Source organism: Drosophila guanche, unplaced genomic scaffold (assembly GCF_900245975.1).
Source record: "Drosophila guanche unplaced genomic scaffold, DGUA_6, whole genome shotgun sequence".
In the NCBI taxonomy this organism is placed as follows: domain Eukaryota; kingdom Metazoa; phylum Arthropoda; class Insecta; order Diptera; family Drosophilidae; genus Drosophila; species Drosophila guanche.
The window spans coordinates 6831594-6853295 of NW_022995747.1; the positions used below are offsets into that span (position 1 = coordinate 6831594).

The following is a 21702-nucleotide window of genomic DNA, read 5'->3' on the forward strand; positions in this document are numbered from 1 at the left end:
CCATTGAGAAAACTGGATTCGGTCGACAGATTATAGATAATGCTGTAGGAACAATCAAAAATGATCACATTTGGATCCTATGACCTCTAATTAAACGTATTTTAGCCTCACATTGCCTTTGCATTTGTTTTGCGTGTGATCAGAGAGTACGAGAGAGCCCAAACGGAACATGTCGAGAACATGTACTTGGGATGCCCTACAAATCCGTTGATATGATTCTAGTTGGGAAGCCATTTCGTGGAATCACACTCCAAAGAATCAGCCATATGTTATTAACAAACAATACTTTGGATACATTTGCAGAGAAACATACGCATGTATTATACATACATACAGGTACACTGCACAGTTGAATACGAAATAGATATACTCTTGTATAGGGTATATATTAACAAATTGCAGGCCAACGAAAATGTTAACCTGCTAAATTCACCACAGCCCACCACAGCAGAGAAACGGAGACAACAGACAAATTTCACAATTTGCCTCTGTTATTTCAATTGTAAGGGAAATCAAAGCAATTAACATGCAATTGGCTGTTAATGTTAATGCGGAATCGTTACAACATAAGTATGGCGAACGCATAGGGGTTAACATTAGTAACATTTATTTTTCAACAAAGTGCGCAGTTTGCACTGATGACGCAGCAACAAACACAATGACAATGTCCACAGACGACAACAACAGTTGCTTCCAATTGCTCACTGCTCTCGCACACTCTCTCCCTCTCTGCTCCCACTCTGTCACTGTTAATTTCTTGCTCTCGCAGCTAGCGAACAATATGGCGTCTTTCAAATTGTGTCGTCGCCCAATTTAAATTTTTTATAAAAATCAAAAATGCCAGTAAGGCGTACATGTGTACTATACATATTTGGAGAAAATGCACATCAAGCTAAATTTACTATGATTTTTCCATTTATTGAGCCCACAGCGAGAGTCATATGACAGTCACATACACTTTGCCCTCCTCTTTCGCTCTCTTCGCTGCATGGGTCTTTTGTGTCTGCTGCTCTTATTGTACTTCTACAGTTCGCTCTATTCTGCTCTGCTGCCTGTGCACTTTGCACTTATTCTCTTGGTTATTCAACATTGTTCAAGCTTTTTTTTTACTTAAATACGCATTTTCAGCTAGTCGCTCTCACTTAATTTATGGCTATTTTATCACTTATTTCCTACTCGGACATTTTCACCACACCCTCTGTTAAGTGTTCGCTCTCTCAGCGCTGCTCTCCGATATGCGATTTCTTTTTAACTCTGCACCCTGCACACATCCCTTACAGGCATATGCGTCCCTCTACCGTCTTGCCAACAGCCGAGCGGCCAACAGCAGTCGTTGTGGCTGGTTTTCGTGTCGCTCTCCATCCATTGCTGTGCGCGTTTCGAGGGCCAGAAACACGAAAGTAGAAACTGGGCAGGCATTTCAATTCAAAGCCCCGTTTGGAGCGTTCGAGCGTTTGGAGGATCAGATCCACGTTGCGTTTTGGCTTCAGCTACCAACAACTGTTAGGAAATTACACACGCGCTGTCTCTCTCGCTCGCTCGTTCGCTGGCCCAGCTCTGTGTGTGTTAATAATTTAAAATAAAACTACGATTTTTCTGCGAGCAAAGGTGCCGAGCCAGCCGCAGGACGCAGTTGTTATACCCCTGCGCCTCAGCGTCGTCGTCGCCGTGTGCGTTGTGACCAAGAAGACGGAAAATTTTTAAATTGTTTTACAAATACATATTGAGAAAAGATATATAACTACAACTGCAGCTGCGTCGTGCATAATCTTGTGATATATTATTTGCCCCTCCTTCTGCAACATCGATCCCTGTGCAATTCTCCGCAACAAAAAATTAATCATAATTAAAAATAGTTCTGCAAAAGCAAGCAGATAGAAGCCACATAAAAAATTGATTAGAATACAACTGTGATTTAAACAAAACTCTGAGTTTTTGTTTTTCAAATTTGTGCAAATACCACAAAAGTCGAAATAGATAAAAAAGTAAGTGTGCTGCAGCAAAGAAAAAAGAAAATTTATTATTTCATTTTGTCTCTGTAAAAATGCTTATTCACCACCATTAACAGCTAAAAAATTTCAACATGAATGCTCTCTGCCCACCACAGCAGACCTTATACACACACACAACGACAGGAATACGTCACTCTGTTGGGTGTTGGGTGTGTATGTGTGTGGGACAAGCGAGCGTTGCCATGTCGCGCGAAACAAAAAAAAAGTGGAAACAAAAAATAAATAGCAGTTAGGCAGAAAAGCAAATAAAAGCAAAAGGCAAAACAGATGGGAGAGAGAGGAAAGGATTAGGGTTCGCGGAAAGGTTGTAGAATGAGAGATACCCTACGCAAACAAGTAATAATTAAAGTAATTTGGAAAATAAATAATTAATTAGCGATATTAAAGAAAGAAAATGTGTAAATTCGTAAGAAACTTTTTGGTATAGGGTATTCGCTTAAGACATACACTATCCCTCGGACGAAGCGAACCTTCACATTTCGTTGGCCCCTATGTTCCACCTGTTTTTGTTCAGTGTATTTTGGCAGATTTTCTGGCTGCACTGCCAACAAAATATTACGACTTGCCAAAAAACTAAAAACCCAGCAGAGGACGTGTCTGATAAGTCGACCACAAATGACTGATAGCTCAAGTACACACGCACACAAAGAGAGAATGGGAATGAGAGATAATGTATAATTTAAATAGCATTTTCCGCATTATCGCGCTGCTTGAAAATTACTTTATCTGCACTCGCACACGCTCTTTACCTCTCTTTCTTTCTGTTTCACTCTGTCACTCTGTGTGTGCGCTCTGCACTCTCTTTGCCAATGCCTGCAGTGCGTGACTGGAACTTTTTGTGGATGACTCACCAGAAAACATATCTTCTGTATAGTCATATGTGGTCACAAAACCAACAATATGCCAGCAGAATATTTGCATTATCTGCAGATTCTAATCAGCTTGCTGCCTGTGCATAGGGGTGCTTTGTGGCAACCCTAGGTACTCTTTGGATAAGGGCAGATAGTGATAGTTGACAACTCTGGGAGTCAATCAGCTGATTTGTTTGCTTTTTGTTTTGTCATTCTCTCTCTCTCTCGCTCTCTCTCTCTTGGTGAGTCATTGTTTTTGCCATATTGCTGTTTGTTTTTCTATTATTTTTTGCATTATGATCGAACTCTAGCTCACCTTGTAACACTTGTAAGAGGTTTTACTGTGCTTGCTGTATGTTGCTTTTACATCCCACACGTGTCGCCTACTGCCTCTCTTATCGGAAACTATATGCTTTATCTGCGGTGGGGCACGTTTTTTGCTCTGAAACGACCACATTTGTACACGTCCTATACAATCATACATTTATTTTAGGTATATTAATATATGTATGTGACTAAGTAAAACGCACCTTTGAGCTAAATAGAGTTTTATATCAAAACTTCTTGAACTTTCTATGGTCTAATTCTTCATTGCTCGTTGAAATGTTGTTTTTCTGTGCACAGTAAACCGCGATAGGCAGCCCAAAGAGACAGATAAGAGGAGAAAAAAGAAAGAGAGAGAGAATCGCTAATTGTTTTTGATTGTGTAGACAAACAAACATGTTTTTCGCTTAGTTTCCTGAGAGTGAATCAGAAAGCCAAACAGCTGATGAAATCGTAATATGATAATGGATAACCAAAACACTTGTCTGTGAGCGTTTGTTATTTCAGTTGATTCAAATTCCAAGGTAAAAAGCTGTTATATAGATTTTCCTAACCTCTGCACTCCACTCCAATGATTTAGAGAGAAAACAGTTTCGAGAACCTTCTTGCCCCGTTCGACTGTGACTAATTCTTCAGTAAATAATTCTATAGAAATAAGCATATATTTGGTTTGAAATTCTTGGCAAAAAGTTGGATCAACAACACGTGTCGCCTTTCTTTCGCTGAATTCTCTTTAATGCTTTCAAATATTTTGTATGTGTATTTTTATATGCAAATTTAAGCAAGTTTTTCGTACTAAAATGAATAATATAATAAAAACAAACAAAGCGCCGCCAATCATCTCATGTACACGTCGCTCTTTTTCACATTTATTTCCTCTTTATTGTGGTAACGCATATTATTTCATTTTATTCGTATCGTCTCGGCCAGACAGCATTTTATATACCCTTGCATAGAGAGACAGAGACAAAGTATAAAGAACTAAGGAATCTTCGTTTTTTTTCTGTACAAATATCAGAACTATTGTTGAACTTTACTAACAAAATGTCCATTTGCCACGAATGTTTCGTTATTTAGGAATATTATAATGCAAATGGGAATAATTGTATGAGCATACGCAAGGGCATACAATTTTCGGTCCTTAGAAATTGATTTTCCATGCACTTTTTTTATATAAACAACTGAAAACTGATAAGCGGACGCCGTCTGGCGTTCAACGCGTGTATGCCCGCGGCCCCATTTTTTGTTCTTGTTGCTGTTGCGTCTGTTTTTTATAGGTCGCGTGTAAACGAACGGACGTCCCCTCACAAGCTTCATTCCACCCAGCCCACAATCTTCTTTCCTCTGCCCACCTCCCCCACAAATGTACATACGATCGGATTCGATAGAGCTTCGGGTTCGCTTCGTTCTGTCATTCGTTTCGTTCAGTTCTCTCTTTCGTGCCGTTTCGTCGAGTTTCGATGTTGTTTTCAAAATGTTTTTGTGTAGAGATCTATTTATACCACTCTAATCCCCTAAAGTTGATCTTCTTTTTGCTTTGCTTTTCTCTTTTATTTTTTATAAGTTATGCAATTTTGTTTGTTGTTTGTAGTATTTATTCCCTTCATTCATGAGACAGACTGTACCTAAAATTCAGAAAGAGAATACAATCCCATTGAAGAAATCGTTTGCGTATGCACATATTCTCAATAGATCCCCCATGTAAATGGTGTTGGGCTTAAATTGGATCATTGAGTGTGGGGGGATTCCATCAATAAATTGCCGATGAATATTTCATCGTTAGAGGAGAACACATACCCACCCTAATATCCATAAATTCATATGTACGAATGTTTTGTAGCTTAATTTGTACCAATGAATATATGTACCATATGATACATTTTTCCGGCAAATCTTTTTGGTTTGTTTTTCTCGTAAACATAAATAAATGGATACACAAAAAAAACACAACAAAATTTAGGTCAAATAATACGAAAATGTTCTCTATAAATACATTTAAATATTGGCCAGAGGGAAACTTAATTGTGGGGAAATCCTTGGAAAAAACCTTGGATGTTTTATGAGACGAGGATTTACGAGTGAGTGTACATAGTACATTTAAAACGTTGAAACATTTGATGCAATTGGAATTTCCGGACAAATGAACAAACCACAAAAAATAGAAATAAAATCAAGCCACTAAGGGAGGAGGAGATGGAAAGGAAGAGATGAGGAAAAACCCAATCGACTGGCGGTGGCTCACCTTGCGCCCGACCGAGAGCCACAAAATTTTCTTTCAAACATCGATTTTCTCATCCATACTAACCTTCCATTTTCCCACTACCCCCAGTCCCTGCTACCCTCTCCACCTATGCATTATTATATCTATCTCTTTGTTGTGTTTCTCTTTTCAATTTTCTCCAATTTGGTTGTACAGGGTTTTTCTTCTCTTCTTTTTTTGTTTGTTTGTTGGAATCGATGTAGGCGCTCAATTTACTCTCCGCCGCCTGCACAGGCCACCCACAACACCCACCCACGAAATTAAAGTTGTCCGCCCAAAAGGAAAAGTTCAGGAGCTTTTCTCTTGCACTTTAAATCCCGTGGCTTCGTTCGTTCGTTCGTTTGTTTGTTCGGTTCGTGTCTTTTGTTGTTTCCTTCACTTATTTTTATCCAACACAAAAGCAGACGCCTCTGTGACGCGCATATTCACCACATCTGGCAACCATGGCAACCACCGTTAGCTGACGGAGCCATACCATACTACCGTTAGCCAGACAAAATGAAAAGCGAAACTTTTGTGGGGCCCTGCCTTTGTGTGCTGGTACTGCTGCTGCTCCTCTCGTTTTTGCTTCCTTCCTTGGGTGGTGAGAGGAAAGGAGCTGCTGTGGAGCTGCTGCCTCGCCCTGTTTGAGACTGCTTCTTTGTCTTGGTCTTGGTCTTGCTCTTGGTCCCACAGTTCATTGGCTTTGGAGAAAGAAGAGAGCAACATCAACAGCAGCAGCCCAGCAGCAACAGAAATTCGTAAATGCATAAATCAATAAAAATCAAGTTTAATGTAAATGGTTCTGCTGCTGCTGCTGCCACCGCCCCAAACATCATCATCATCGTCCAAACAGAGCAACAACGTCATCATCTCTCGCAGCTCAATGTCTCGTGACTCAGCTGCGGGCTTTGTACGTACTGCCAGGGTATTGTCAGGGTTTGCTCACGCCCCGGTAGGGTTCAACCGCCCAATAGCCAACGGCAAAGTTCAATACCACAAAATGGCAGTTCGGAAAAGTTTCTAGCTTAAATCCATCCAACCTCACACTCAAGGCTTCCGCATCTGTCATTGCTTTGTTTTCGTCGTCTTTATTTGCAATTTTCTGACGAGCGAGCAAGATGTCAGTCATTGAAATTACCAGATCCAGACGATTTTCAAACCAAGGGGATTGACGAATATTAGATACCCTTGGGAGAGCTGTTACCAGAGAGGTGACATGATATTTCAAATACAACTTTAATATAAGGATTTCAGAGGTATAGAGTATTGTAATATTTCCTGCCATTCTTTGGATTAAAACTATATTGCCCTACCCATCCAAAAGAGTATACAAACTGTCTTCGAACGGCCTTCAGTTCCCATAAAGCCGATCGTTGAGGAGTTTCTTTGCAGTTGGAACTCAACTTAGTAAGAGGGAGAGAGCAACTGCAGACAGACGGAGCCGAAGCACTTTTTTCTTTGTCTCTCCGAACAGAAGTTTTATTTACCTCTCGCGTTTTATTTGTTTTGCTCCTTTGTGCACTTACTTTTCGTGAATTCTATAAAACTGGTTTTCTTTTTTTTTTCGGTTCATGTTCCGAATGGTTCTCCAAGTGCTCCGCGGAGAGATCCCCCTCTTTGTCTTTGCTTCAGTGATTTGATTAGCTCATAAAGTAAGGGTCTTGGGGTGGGGTCCGAAGTACGGTGAGCGCGAACTGTAGAAATCCATTTAGAATTTAGCTTTTATTTCTCCTCTTTTATTGTACAATGTATGTCTCTCTCTCCCTCTCTAAGATTCTTTAAGTATCCCCTCATGTTTCTACTGTACAGTAATTTGTGGTATTTCTTTTGCATTATTGCTGTAATATCAATTTGCCAATTAGTTTCGCTTCACACGTTGGCTCTCACTTCTCTCTCTAGCGCTCTATCTTTGTAGATGTGTTCCTCTGCAATGGCAATGCTCCCGCTGCTTCTGCTCTGCCTCCATCTCTCTCTTCCCATCCTCTGCTTTGCGTCTAGGCGGCGGCTCGGCTCCCCTGCAGCGTTTGCCCATATGATCGTCATCTCATCGTCGCGGTGGTTGAAAATGTCAACTCTCCCATTCGCCTTCTCCTCTCCCGCTGGTCTGGAATCTCCTCCAGAGCCAAGAGCCACTCATGTGGATGCGACGCGCTCTCCTGAAGCGTTTCATATTTCATTTTCCCATGCGATTTTCATTAATCTTTACGATATGTGTATGCATGTGTGTGTGTGTGTGTGTAATTGTAAACGGAGTCGAATTCGTCCGTATCCGACCCCTGTTACACAGCAAAAAAGCAAGCACAAAAACTACTTTATAACAATTTAGGGATTGCTGTCCCTGTCCCTCTCCTGCACATGCATACACGGTCACAGAGAGGGGCAAAGCATTGTAACTGCACACCACCTTGCCATTTGTTTTCCTTTTCTGTTATTCTTTGACCTGTAGAGCAGGATGGGATGGAATGGTAGAGGAGATGAGCAACGCAAGAGGAGAGCAAGGTGTAGTTGATACAAGGTGTGGCACTAACAAATTGTTCTCATCCAAATTGCACATTTGCTTCCAGTTGCATATGTATGTATATGAGAGCGAAGAAAAGAGAGAGTTTACAAAAAATAGACTAAGATAACGTGGATGCCTCACCCTGTATCTATGCACCTTGCGAGCAGGCAAAATAAGTGTTCTGTGGTGACTTTCGCTAGCCGCACCTCTCACTCCCCACAACACGTCAAAAGTCCCTAGCCAAAGCTTGCTTCTTCTCGGGTTTTTATGGCCATTACTGTGTGTGCTCCATGCAACACACTCCTTCCAACATAATTTATAAAAAATGGTTTGGTTCAAGTGAATTATTGGAGCTCGTAAATTCTTATAAATGCAATTTTTTAAAGGAGCAGGAATCCAGAGTATTTTGAGATCTTGTTCGTTACTCGTTTTGCACTTTTTATATGAAAGTCTGCTTTAAATATGTACATAATTATACATATTTACAGGATAATTAATAATGCGTCTGAGGGAAAATCATTTCAATCAATGTCGATGCTCAGACAGAGCTGTGGGCTGACTTGCAGTAATGGCCAAAAACAATGGGAGGAAGAAACTGCGCTTAATAAGCAATGCACCTAAAGTGAGAGGGGTATGGTACACAGCTAAAGTCTGTATGATACCACACAGAAGTGGTGTGGCTGTGTGGCACTACAAGTAACGCGACAGTGCTGTTGACAGAGAAATCTATTTCTCCCACACATTTATTTCTACCAAACAAATTAATAAATGACATCACGTACACGATTCGCGTAGGAAAACAATTGACTTTGAAACGTAAACGTCCCATGAAACACGTGGAAACAGCATTTTGGAAAACAGTTGTTAACACATGTTTTTTATTTATTGATCATGTGAGTTCGTTTTAAAGAGTTTGAATATGTGTGCCATATTGTCATCAATTCCAACTGATGTTCTCCTTTTAATATCGTCTCGACTTGCTCGTTTCTGTTTCTCCCGTACACCTTTTCCCCTTGTTTGACTTTTGTTTCGGGCTTGAACAAAAGGAGATGAACAGAACCCTACTCCAACTCCATATCCACTTCGATAGGTAAATATGCAGTAGTGACTCGATAACGATTGGACGTCCGCTCTTTTCTCTGCACTCCAAATGTGACAATCTGTTTACTGCTGGCCTTTTAGCCAGACTTTTGCTTTTGAGAGTGTTTCCCGTGTGTGTGTGTGAGAGTATTTTTTGTTTCTCTTCATCCTCCTTAATGTCCGCCATTGTTGTTGACTTTTGCTCGAGGGCCTTTGTCTCTTGGACACATCACCAGAGTGGAGTTCAAGGTGAAATCGGTTCAAGTCTGCAGGAGAGAATGTCTCTGTCCGTCTTTTTTTTTTGCTGATTGTTGATATCCTGCCACGCAGGCGCACATCTCCGCGGTTCCATGTTCCGTTCTCCGTTCTGTGCCCTGAAAACAAACCAAAACAAATCAATAGACCCCTGCCGCATTCCATCCCCTGTGTGCAGAGTGCACCAAATTTCCATTCCCTTCATTGACTATACCACATTCAAGTGCACGCGTTCCTGTAGAGTTTTTTGACCTGTCGCACATCATCGTGGTGCTCATGGTAACTAATTTTTGTCTTCTCTCCTTCTCTCTCTTTTCTTGTGTGTAATTTTGAACAGGTGTTTCGATGTGATTCTTCGTTGTGGTATTCGTTTAATCCTAAGCCACCACCACACACCGCTCTACTCCTCGATATCTGCAAGGCCAGACCTTTTCATCCATCCATGAATTGGATGGATATTATTTCATATATTACTTTTCGGAGGGGCGTTCTTTCAGTTTTAATAATATTTTTTGCAACAAAATCGCCGGAAACATGAAGCTTAAAGATAAAGTGTAACATCAAAGCTGTCTGGGTCCACATCCTCTTCCTCGTCCGTCTTCCCCGTGCGTTTTTACGATCATTTATTATGTGGCAAATAGCACTCCTTGGTCTGAAGCCTCGCAGTTCCGAGAGCTTTGCTTCACGAAAATGTAGCCGTCATATCATTTTTTTTCCTTTCTCACTCGCCCCGTTTCTTCATAGTTTGTAATTTATTTTGATTAATGATGGGCGGCACGCTCTCGTGCACCGTCTCTGATTCTCCTCTCTGGTGGGTCCTCCTCTTCTCCCACTCTTGCTCGTTGGAGACCAACCAATTGCCGTTATATTCAACATTTATTGTTTCTGCTGTTGTTTTCAACTCTAATTTTGGAAGCAATTCAATTGGTATTTCTTCTATCTGGAACATTGATTGATTGTGCCTATGGTACGAGTGCAAACAATTTTTGTTGAACAGTAAAGACATTTAAAAAATATGAAACTGATTAATTAAAGCAGTGCAGGTTTTATATCTGTGGCTGAAAGAGAGCGTTTTTAAACAAGCTTTTCAATCCCTGCCACTAGCTTAGTTTCCCACAAAGCTCATCTGTATAACATAATTGCCTAGACGTACTACTTCAGTTTACCCTTAAGCAAATGTCAAAAATGCTACGGCTTCTCTTCTCCTTTTTCTTCAACTTCTACAGTCTCTTTACCGTGACCGGAAACTCTGTGTATTCTTAAGACGGAACAGACGACAACAAACATTTTAAAGCTCAGGCCACAGCTTAGCTCTTAGTTCTTTGCTTAGCTCTCAGCTTTCGTTGAGCTGCCTTTGGGCGGCCATCTTGCTGTGTGGCTATCTCTCGCTCTGCCCCGCTCCTTTTGCGCACATTTTAATAAAGTTTAATAATTCAATGCGCCGCCTCAGAGCCTGATGTTGTCTCTTTGTGGCATTTCATCAGCATATATGTATGTTTGTTGTTTTTAGTCGGTTGTTTGCTCCGCTTGCCCAGCTGCTCTTTCATTAATATGCAAATGCGAGGCAGAACTCACATTGCCTCTCTTACTTGGTGTTCTCTGTCTCTTCCCCACCTTTTATGTGGCTGTTGTGTGCCCATCATCCTCATCATCATCATCTCTCTGTTTTGGGTCTTTCCTGTTGTAAATTTTAGTATTTTTGAATGCAGGTCAACAGCACATTAACCTGTATGGGTGTGTGTGTGTAAGTCCAGTTTATCAGAGTTTTCATATCAGTGGGGTTCGGGTAGTGTGCAAAGTAATACTTAGACTTGGTGATACCTAGTAGAGAAATCATTATACCAAAGTTTACGACATGCTCATTCGGTCCGAAATATGACTGGCTCAGCTTGCAAAAATACACCTTTTGTCAGTGTTTTCATTGCATTCTAGTGTTCTACACAATTAAGAGTTTTTAATTCGGTTTGCAAATTCAAACCATTCAGCAATGGTGTGCGTAAAAGGGGTGTTCTTTTGTTCGGTCATTCCATCTATCTGTTATCTGCCTTTGCCTTTGACTTGTGTGTAGTGTGCAGTGTTATTTTTTTTTCTTATTTTTCCTCCACGCGCCAATTTCTTAGCTGCTAATTGTTCGCACTTGGCACTTTTTGGTTTTGCTTTAGTTGTTCCTCTTTGTAGGCTTGTTCCGTGCTGATTTCTGTTGTTCCTTATGCAACTCACACAAATGCGCAAATTGGCCTATCATTTGCTCTCTCTCTGTCTTTCTGTCTTCCACAAGCTTGATATGTGACAGCAGCCGCTAATGACGTCACACTGAGTAAAGCAGTGACGACACTGCTTGGTAGGTAGCTGTACGAATCATATGATTTACTCGTATCTTGAGATTATGAGCCTATTGCGCTTAAAAATAGCCAGCAAAAACGGAAGACGAAGTCTACACGCAAAACAAAATAAATAAACTATAGCCATACAAACACATGTAGAAAAAACAGAGAAGTACAGACATACATTCATACATACATGCATATGTGTGTACATACAACTTTTATTCTTGTTTATTTCATTGAGCGAAAAAAAAAACAAAACTTTAGGCGCAGCAGCCGCGCGTGCTTGTTGACGTATGTTTGTATAATATGCATACATACTTATGTTCGTGTGTGTGTACATACTAAACGCATATATATGAGTGTGCTCTCTCCGCGACGCTGGTGGTGGTGTCTGTTTCTATCTCTCTGCTGCCAATTGTTGTGTGGGGAATTTTTTGGTTTTGTTGTTGACATTTTGATGTCCACCTTCCTCCCTCCGTTTATCTTGGCCTGTGTGTCACCTCTTTTGCTTCATCTCTCTCTCTCGCTCTCACCCCACTGACTTAACATGTCACCTCTGTCACACTGTTTGTGTGTGTTCGTGTGACGGACAGCTGTTTTGTCTTTGCAATTAAATGGCAAATTGCAGGAAATAAACTATGTAAACAACAAATATACATGCAGACAAGCATACATCCATTTACATACTAGTACATTTATACTAGTACATTTACATACTAGTACATTTACATACTAGTACATTTACATACTAGTACATTTACATAGTTGCACATGGTTGGAGTAAAACTATAAATCATAATTAAATTTATATGCATACAAAGTGGAGAAAAAGCAGAAACAGATTATTTATTGCTGCCGCCCCAGCAGAGCAAGCAGCACACAAGCAGAGCTCAAATCCATATGCATGTGTGTAGGTAAATGCAGCACCAACTGGGAAGCGTCGCTGTCAACGTTAACATCTACAGCGACTGCGACGGTTCCTCGCCTTCCATATGGTTTCCCCTCTCCCTAGCACCCAATGTACCCGATGTAAAAGTAAAATCCACCATCGCTGCTGCGATTCTCTGGCGTCGCTGCTGTGGTGGCTTGAGCAAACAAAAAAAAAACTCCCCATGCTACGTTGTAAATGTAAAAGTCGTCTCTGCTGTGCTCACACACAACCCAACCACAAGCGCTCCAACTACACCCTGTCTGTATGTATTCAGTGTTAGTAAAATTTTCAACCCAAAGTTGTGCAATAGAGGGTTCCCCCCCACGGTATTGGATATAATAAATTCTTGTAATTTATGCCTCAGACGTGTGTGAGGGGCCTCTGCTCTGCCTAGTTTTGAATGTATGTTATCCACCATAACATTCACCACTAAGGTCAATTTTAGTATAACAGAACTCACACACGCGCGCACACACTGCTGTATAAGTGTGTGCGTGTGCCCATTTCAATTCTGGCTCCCAGCAGCGTCGCATTGAAAATAACAGTAAACATAATTGTGCTCATTCTGTGCTCTCTTCCTCTCCTACCCTTTCACCCTTTTCCTATCTCTCTTTCGTCTGATGCCCGTCTTTTGGTGTTGCTGTGCGTTTTCAATTTTGGTTTTACTCTTTGGGGTTTCTCTCGTAATCTGCGTTTTCTCCCCCCGTGATGTAAAATCCTGGCTTTGCGAGAGTAAACTGATCAGTATCGATATTTGAGAGGTTATCAACAATTGGCTAAACGTATTTTTATACTGCAAACATTTGTTGTTTGTGTGTGTGTTACCGTTAAGAGGTGCAGCTGCTTTAAATTCATTAAAACATGATACAAAACTCGTTTAATTTACTACCTCTTACTACTGCCTCTTTTTTTTTTTCTCACTAGCCATCTCTGTCTCGCTCATTCTCTAGTGTGACCAGTTGCTGGGGAAACTGGTTTAAGCTTCGTCTTTTTACGTCTCTCTTTTGTATCTCTGGTTGTGTGTGTGTGTGTGGTATGACTGAGACAGCCTTGAAGAGAGCAAACACTCAAATACGAGAAGATAATAATAAAAAAAACAACATAGTTTTGCTTGTTTTGTTGTTGCAACATTTCGTTGTTTGGTGTGAGGAGAGGTGGTCTCTGTTCATTGAGTGTTTTGTAATGCAAGGCAAACTTTGTTGCACTTGGGTGCTGCTGCTGCGCACCTTCACTGGAGATATTTGTCGTTTATTTTGTTGAGTTTTGATGTGTCGATAATAGCATTAAATGTTGCTACTTATAGCAATGTTATTTTGATAATTTTCCTGTCTCATATACAGTCATAGTCAAACTGGGCACGATCGTATAAGCTATACAATCGAATCTGCTTATCTAAAATTTTCATTCTTATCCATATTTATTTTCGAAATGTATAGAGCGTTTACATACTACATTCTGGGTTTGCTGCCCTAAAAATTGTAATTATCTTGGTAACTAATTCGCGAATACCCTTTCCAGTTCTAAACGATAGATCGGCCATCAATGGTTTCTCAACGATATCTATCGATAAGCATGACTAACTTTTTCTCTTCCCTTTTGTGTTTTTTTTTTACAGTCTACGGTTGAAACAAAATCTGCCTGGAGATTGGAGCAGTTCCACAGTCACGAAGCGAACACTACAAGAGGAAGCCGAAGCTGCCTGGATAATTGGACGAACTGATTAACAAAACAGTTAAAGCAAACAATAAAAAAATATAAACGGCGACGAATCAACACGCTTCCCGCACACACACGCTCACGACTGGGAGTGTTCAGGAAGGAAAGGAGCAGGCAGCAGCCGCTCGACACACAGCAGGAAGCAAACGGAACTTCGCTGGGCGAAAGTGAAGAAATAGATTGGCTTGAAACAATCAAAAACAGCAATTGCACAGACAAATAGAGGCGCTCTAGCTTCAGCCATGGAACGTGAATCGAATCCAATGCAACCCATGTGCCGCTCTGGTTGCGGCTTCTATGGTAACCCAGCCACAGATGGACTCTGCTCGGTGTGCTACAAGGTAAGTAGAAACATCAATCAAATGAGAACTAAAGCTAATTATAGATATCGTTTATACAGGACTCGCTTAGAAAAAAGCAACAGCCGCCTGTGAGCAGTACACCTGTCTCGGTTCCAAGCCCACAGCCTAGCCCCACATTCAGTCCGGCCATTGCAATCACCAACAGCGCACAACCCACAGTTACCAGCTTACAACAGCCACACAGTGATGTCAAAGAGGTGAGTGCCGCCGTCACACAAGATCTAAACACACCCACCCAACTTAGAGCAGTTGCCTAGGCCACATGGCATGACCTAAAAATATAGTTTTCCTTATGTCAAAAGTAGGCTTTGCATTTAGATGCAAAAGATCTATCCATTAGACGTAGATTTTCATTTACTGTCGTCACAGTCTCGCACAAAATCTGTTGCAAAATCTATCAAATATAAATTCAGTGTTTATTAAGTCAAATTGTTGAAACAATTGGTTACAGGCAGTCAAGTGCAGACCACCAATTATTGTCAGCCTCCCGTTTATAAGTTTTGTTTATTTTGTTTCGTTTTTTTTTGTGTGTTAATTTGATGTGTTTTATGATCTGCATTGAATTGTACATTGGAGCTAATCAGAAGGTAAGGTGAAGATTTTTAAGTTCTTGCGTTCCGTTGCCCTGCACCCAAAATGAAGGTCACAGCAGTTTTTCCTACAAAGTGACATTAAATCGAGAAGGACTCACGAAAGATGTTACAGAGGTTAAAGCTTAGATACATTTTTATAAGCTACTCTCCAAAAATGAGATAAAGTTTTGCTTTTCAAACTTGTAAGCTATAGATCTCTCCTCTAAATACCACTGTTGCACGAGTGCACATTTGTCGAATGAATCGAATTGCCACGTTGATTGAAGGTTCATATTTCCCATAAGAAAACGTGTGCATTCTTTAAGAATGTTGTAAAGGAATCGAAATCTCACACATCTGACCAAAATACACTTCTGTTCGCTTTAGTGTCACTTTGAAATCTGGTATCCCAGCAATCCTTGCCAGACATTCAGCTCTATTCGAATTTGTTCATATTCCCTTTCGGCTTAGAATCAAAATTTTACTTTTCAATAAAAATTCAAAATTCCCAGCAATGGTCGGTGGTGGTTCACATAGAGCAGTAAAGCCCAAGTGCAAGGCCAGTGGCAATGCCAGCAGCCGTTCCAACGTGGCCATGCGGTCGGGCGGTATCTCGGCGATTGATTCCACGGCTTTGAATGCTCAGCGCATAAATCGAAATCCCCGTTCCGCGGCGGGAGCTCTGAAGCTGGGCGGAAGGATTGCTGGGAACCTGGGAGCTGCAACGATGGGATTCAACACGGGACGTGTCTCGGCCTTGGGTGCGGGCACGGGAACGGGCGCCCAAGCCACGAAGCTGCTATCGACGGTGTCCTCGACATCGGGAAAGGGTACTGATTGTTGCGCTTACTGGACGTATTGGCGCCGTCCGTCAGCACTAACCTCCTTTCCCACCTACACCTCTCTCCTCCGTTTCGTTGCGATGCTGCAGCCCAAGAATCTCAACGATCGCCGCTTCGCAGGGGAACAATCTCTGCCCTGTCTGCCCCCCCCTTGTCTGTTGCCAAAATTCCTACTGCCACGCCGTGCTCTAGTGTCAGTGCACCGAACCTAGTACCCATCCATTCGGCCCTCAAGAAGAGCTCGCTGTCTCGCAGGGTGGGCGGTGGCAAGGTCGGCGACTCCAGTGCCAAGCGAAGGGTCAAGTTCTCGGCCAATGTGCATACTTTCCCCTTGGCACCCACCAAGAAGTCGCGTATCGGCGAATTGCAGCTGAAGAAGCGCGTTAAGAAGTTGAAGCGTAATCGAACTCGCAAGGAGGGCGGCAGTGGCATCCTCAGCGAAGGCCGTCCTGGCTTTGGCCAGAGCAGCGTCGGCATCGTAGGATCGAACGGCAGTCCGGACATCCACCGTCACGGCACCATTGTAGATGTGGAGGCTGTGCCAAGGACTGCCAGAAAAAGTGTTGCTGCCTCACGATCAAGAGCATATCCTATCCCTGTTAACTCGAGGCTTGCAACTCCTTCAGCGACAGCAACATTTAATGCCAGATATCCGTGCAGCAGCCTAACATTGAGCGCCACTAAGGAGACCACCAATCTTGCCAAGAGCCAGACCAAAAGCAAGCCTAGCAGCACGCAGCCATTACGTACAGCAACCTCCTCCCGCTTGGGCTACACTCCAGTGGTGGGTGGCAATCGCAGAAAGACCACTCCTGTGACCAGTACGAAGAGCGGTCTTCGTAGTCCTTACAGCCATGGATAAATCCGATGCAGGCAAGCAACCGGAGCGCCACAACCAGAAGCGTCGCCGGGACTTTGATCAAAACAATGCAGATATTGTCGATAGCAATCCGAAGGGAAAGCCAAAGGCAGCAGAGACCAAGCCACATGATCCCAAGGAATTCCCTCTATTCGTTCCTGATCCTGTCAATGCTGTGCAATCGAAGCGGGCGGTAAAACACAAACCACAGCGATCAAGCGATCTCTGTCTAAATATTCGCCACTGTCACATGCACACATATTTACATACGAATAGAATTGTTTAGGAATTTTGGCCGATCGCCCAGTTGATGCAACTGCAACTGTGGCAGTTGTGGCAGAGACACACAACAACAGCTCATCCGCCACTCAACACTCGACGGAGACCAACAGCGAGAAAAACTTGATAAAACAGTCGAATAGAATAATAAAAAAAAAAACAAAAACCGAAACGAGAAAAAATTGAGTCGAAAAAAGATCTTCAAGGCTTTTGAATGCAGTTAGAGGAGGAAGAACAGAGAGTACATCGAATTTGTATAGGGTTTTGTAGATCTACATAGGAATAGTCTAGTTTTCCATCATATTTCCGTGTGTTTTTCATGTGATTGAAATTCATGTATCTCTTTTTCTTATGCCTGCAGAAAATCATCGTAGAAGCCGCCGCTGCTGCTGCTGCCAAAGTCAATACTGAAGCCATTACATCGGTGACCGGTCCAAATACTTCCACACAAGCAGCCGCCTCTGCCAATGAGGAGGATGACAAGGACAAGGAAGATGATAAGGATGCCAAAAAGAAGAAGAACCGATGTGGCGAATGCCGCAAAAAGGTTGGACTGACTGGTGAGTAGCGTTTGATAAATGATAGCCACCAAATGAATTGCGTTTCTAATTATCTTCTTTCTTTCTATTTGTTTGTATAGGTTTCCAGTGTCGCTGCGGCGGTTTATACTGCGCTGTGCATCGTTATTCTGATAAACATAACTGCACATTCGATTATAGAGAGCACGGTGCACAGGAGATTCGACGCAACAATCCGGTTGTCGTTGGCGAGAAAATTCAAAAGATTTGAATTTTGCGAGATATTGTGCCAGTAACAGTAAACAGTAACAGTAGCCGTAGAATGATAATAACCACAACCCCCTATACATAATGATATATATAGTATATAAAATGCTATGCAGTAACAAAATCTACAAAAACCTTCAACCACAAAACACACACACACACACACACACACACCATACACACATACACGCAAACAAAAATAATGTAATTATAATTGTAAAAGAAGCAACAGGCGAAAGCCTGTATAGCAGTACAATAGTACGAAAAAAGAGAAACGATAACCAAATACCACGCATAAAGTACACCTGGAGCAACAGCAATTGGAAAAAACAGCAGCAGGAGTCCGTTAACAGCCATAACAAGGAGCATCAGTGGTGCAGTGGCAGTGGAGCAGGGAATACGACTTGAACCAGACGCGCAACAGCGTTAGGCGTTACTGCAACCTTTCAACAACAACCGAAATTCAACAACAGTCCAGCCTCTGCACACGATTGACGGTTGCTGCTGTAGCCAAGTATGCGCTAAAGATATGACAAAAGTTGTTTTGGAACTCCTTCTGTTTTGTTTCACCAATAAGAAACATACCATTTTGCAAATTGTTTGTATTTAGCAACAGCAACAACAAAAACACTCAACACTTTTAACAAATTTGCAATGGCAATAATGCACACACACAAACAGCAACAAAAACTACAACAACTATTGTTTCCTGTTATTGAAGAACGCAACAACAGCAACAAGAGCCTTTAAAGACAATGTGGGTCGAATGTTTTTTGTAATTTGTTTGAGTGTATTAAAAAAATTTTAAAATAATAAAAAAACAACCATTAAAAAATGAACACACACTAAGCAAAATTCAATTGCAACAGAAAATCTAGAGGAAAAAAAAACGAAGGAAACAAAATTCAACACACACATAAAAACAATTCAACACCAACACACAACAACCAACTCTTTCTCAATTCTTAATTATCAGCTACTAAAAAACAGAAAAAAATTATATTAATTAAAATTATTGTATATGTATTATAAAAAGAGAAAACAAAGAAAAACAAAAATATGCAAAATTTAAGCGTAAAAAAACATAAAACCCTCAAACACACAAACAAAAAAAATGTAAAAAAAACAAAAACCTGAAGAAAAACAGAGTAGAGGATGAACATTTTGCTAAACAAAATCCACGACCATGCTAAAAACATATTTAGAGGAAAGAGAGCGAAAATGTGCGAGAGGAAGGAAGGAAAGGAAGAGAGAGAGAGAGAGAAGGAGAAGAGGAGCGCGTTAAAGTGTAAAGCAACTTGGAGCATAAAAAACTCCCTATAAATACATATATATATATATATAGAGATATAAATAATAATTATTATAATTAATTAGTGAATCAAAGCAGGCAAATGCAGTGCAAGCGGCGTTTTTTCTTCGTTTTTACTACCAATGGCCAACACCATACCCCGCACTTCCACTTCCACTCCCCCAAACAAAACAAAAACTCTTAACATAAAATTGAATTGATTTTGATTTTTTCGATGAATTATATATATATATATGATGATATGCATAAACGTAAACTATATCTACAACTAATTCTATATATATATATAGGGTAGGATGTGTCTGTCGTCAATCGCATAGTTTACTTTTCACCATGCAGCGCGAACATACACCCTCACACATATTCTACGAGTATATATATATGTACTAGGAGTAAACAAGAAATCCGCTTAAAAACAAACATAAAAATGCAAAAAATACAATAAATATATATGGTTCGTCTTTAGGTTTTTATTGCTTTAAGCGTTATTTAGTTTTTTCTTTGTTTATATTAAAACTTAAAACAAAACAACAAAAACATGCATACACAACAACAACAAAAAGAAAATAAATCCCCCTTTTAATCTTTGCTTTCTTCTTCATTCTGTAGTACATAATTTACAAAACAAAAACAAAAACAAAAACCAACTTTTATTCAAATCAATTATAACCATTATATGCAAAAAAATAAATTTAAATCTAGGGATAAATTGTGTTGTTAACCCCCTACGAAAACAAAGCAAAATATTTTGAGTAAAAACTAAACTTACACCAATAACATAAAACAAAAATGGAAATATGCAATAAATTTTGATTTTCAATTGAAATTCTCCCCACGACCAACAGATCCTATAATATAGATTATAAAATACGTTTCCTGGCACACAAAGAACTGAGAAAAAGAGAGCTCCAGCAAGAGCTCATCATACCATAACTATCCTGAGAACTGTAGAGATGTTATGTTTTATGAGCTTTTATACAAACAAATAGGATCACATAGATCAGTTCTAGCTAGAAGTGCTGCACTCTATTTTGGAGCAGCTTTTCTACCTACTCATTGATCGAGGGATCTCTCCCTCTCTGGAGGCGATTCTAAAGTTCGGTTCTAGGTAGGTTATCTCTTATCCACTGAATAGCGTTTCAAGTCAAGAATAGTTTCAACAACTGTACAAAAATTAGCAACCTTTACAACACCAACTTCAATATAATTTTTAAAGATATATAGAGACACACCAAACTGCAAAGAATTAAAAATCGAAGAACAGCAAAATGTCATTTTAATTATAATTTTCGCAAGAAAGGATTTAAGGCGACAATTAACTCGTACGTAAATATATTCATAATTTAATTCTATATACAAATTCTCTAAAATTAATTAGTAAAATTGTATGAGAACACAGACATTGAAGGAACATTTTAATAATACAAATGCAATTTACAACATTTTTAAATAGAATTTTAAAATTTATCAAGTTTGAAATGATCTAAAAAACCTATTTCGAACCGCTCTTTTGTTTGTGCCTAGTATTTAGACTATCAAATTATTTTAATTTACAATGCTTTAGTGTGCTGTTTAGTTGAATTTGTGTTTTTACAAGTGAAAAGCAAATAATTATTATACGCGTAATAAATTTTAATTATTATTAAACAACGTTTACTCTAGTAATTCTTTATTATTATTATCATAAATATTATTATTATTATTAAATGTGTTTTTTTTGTTTGTTGTGTGCACCTCTTAGTCACTTTTGCGCTTATAAGCTTAACAAACAAACAGTAACAAACATGTAACACACCACCCGTTTTTACACCCCCCAGATCATACCGATTTGTCCGTTCTGTATTAACCTTTTACCTCCCAATTTGTGTTAAGTCCTTTTGCAATTGCTAGCCGAATTTGATTGTTTGATTGATTCTTTTGAGTGTTTTGTTGAGAGTAGAATCGAAACGAAATTAGTCGATGTAAGCGTATGAATGGGATGGAAATACAATGAACAACTTGAATATGAATTATGAATGGGAAACCAACATCCAATACTTTATGCGGATCATCAATATATATATACACACAATATATATAAATATTGTACTAATGTGTAACGTAACTGTAATTAGAGGCGGTGAAACGGACGGGGTAGTACCCGGAGTATTCGCAGCAGAGTGTGGGGTCTAAAACTGAACATATAATTAACACAGAGAAATGGTAAAGCTAGAAAATCTAAATAGAAAATAGATATATACATATACATATATACGAGCCTCAGCCTCAGATCTGGGCCTATATATAAGAGCAACAACTATTTTAATTAAACGTAAAACAAATGCATAACAAATACAATAAAAACATAGATGATACAAAAAACAAAAACAAAAGCCGCAGCAGCAAACAGCAACCACAAAAAAAAACCATTAAAAAGATCGAGAAATTAATTGCAAAATTTATAAAGCTAACTG

At 40.1% G+C, this 21702-nt stretch overlaps 2 protein-coding genes across 5 annotated transcripts; both read left to right on the forward strand.

Annotated features, from left to right (window-relative positions):
* Positions 1 to 1416: 1416 nt before the first annotated feature.
* On the forward strand, positions 1417 to 19677 carry LOC117583760 (AN1-type zinc finger protein 6). Of its 4 annotated transcripts, none has more exons than XM_034272291.1 (5): positions 1417 to 1985; positions 14138 to 14579; positions 14639 to 14797; positions 17514 to 17712; positions 17793 to 18934. In XM_034272291.1, exons 2-5 carry the CDS (start codon positions 14481 to 14483, stop codon positions 17939 to 17941), a joined length of 606 nt encoding a protein of 201 aa, XP_034128182.1. In that variant the 5' UTR covers positions 1417 to 1985; positions 14138 to 14480; the 3' UTR covers positions 17942 to 18934. The 4 variants fall into 4 exon arrangements, with proteins under 4 accessions (XP_034128182.1, XP_034128183.1, XP_034128184.1 ...); XM_034272292.1 differs by lacking the exon at positions 1417 to 1985 and adding an exon at positions 13997 to 14012; XM_034272293.1 differs by lacking the exons at positions 1417 to 1985; positions 14138 to 14579; positions 14639 to 14797 and adding an exon at positions 16837 to 17066 and having other exon boundaries at positions 17793 to 19109.
* Positions 15667 to 16996, forward strand: LOC117583759 (putative GPI-anchored protein pfl2). Its single transcript, XM_034272290.1, has 2 exons — positions 15667 to 16002; positions 16104 to 16996. Exons 1-2 carry the CDS (start codon positions 15687 to 15689, stop codon positions 16874 to 16876), a joined length of 1089 nt encoding a protein of 362 aa, XP_034128181.1. The 5' UTR covers positions 15667 to 15686; the 3' UTR covers positions 16877 to 16996.
* Positions 19678 to 21702: the final 2025 nt, after the last annotated feature.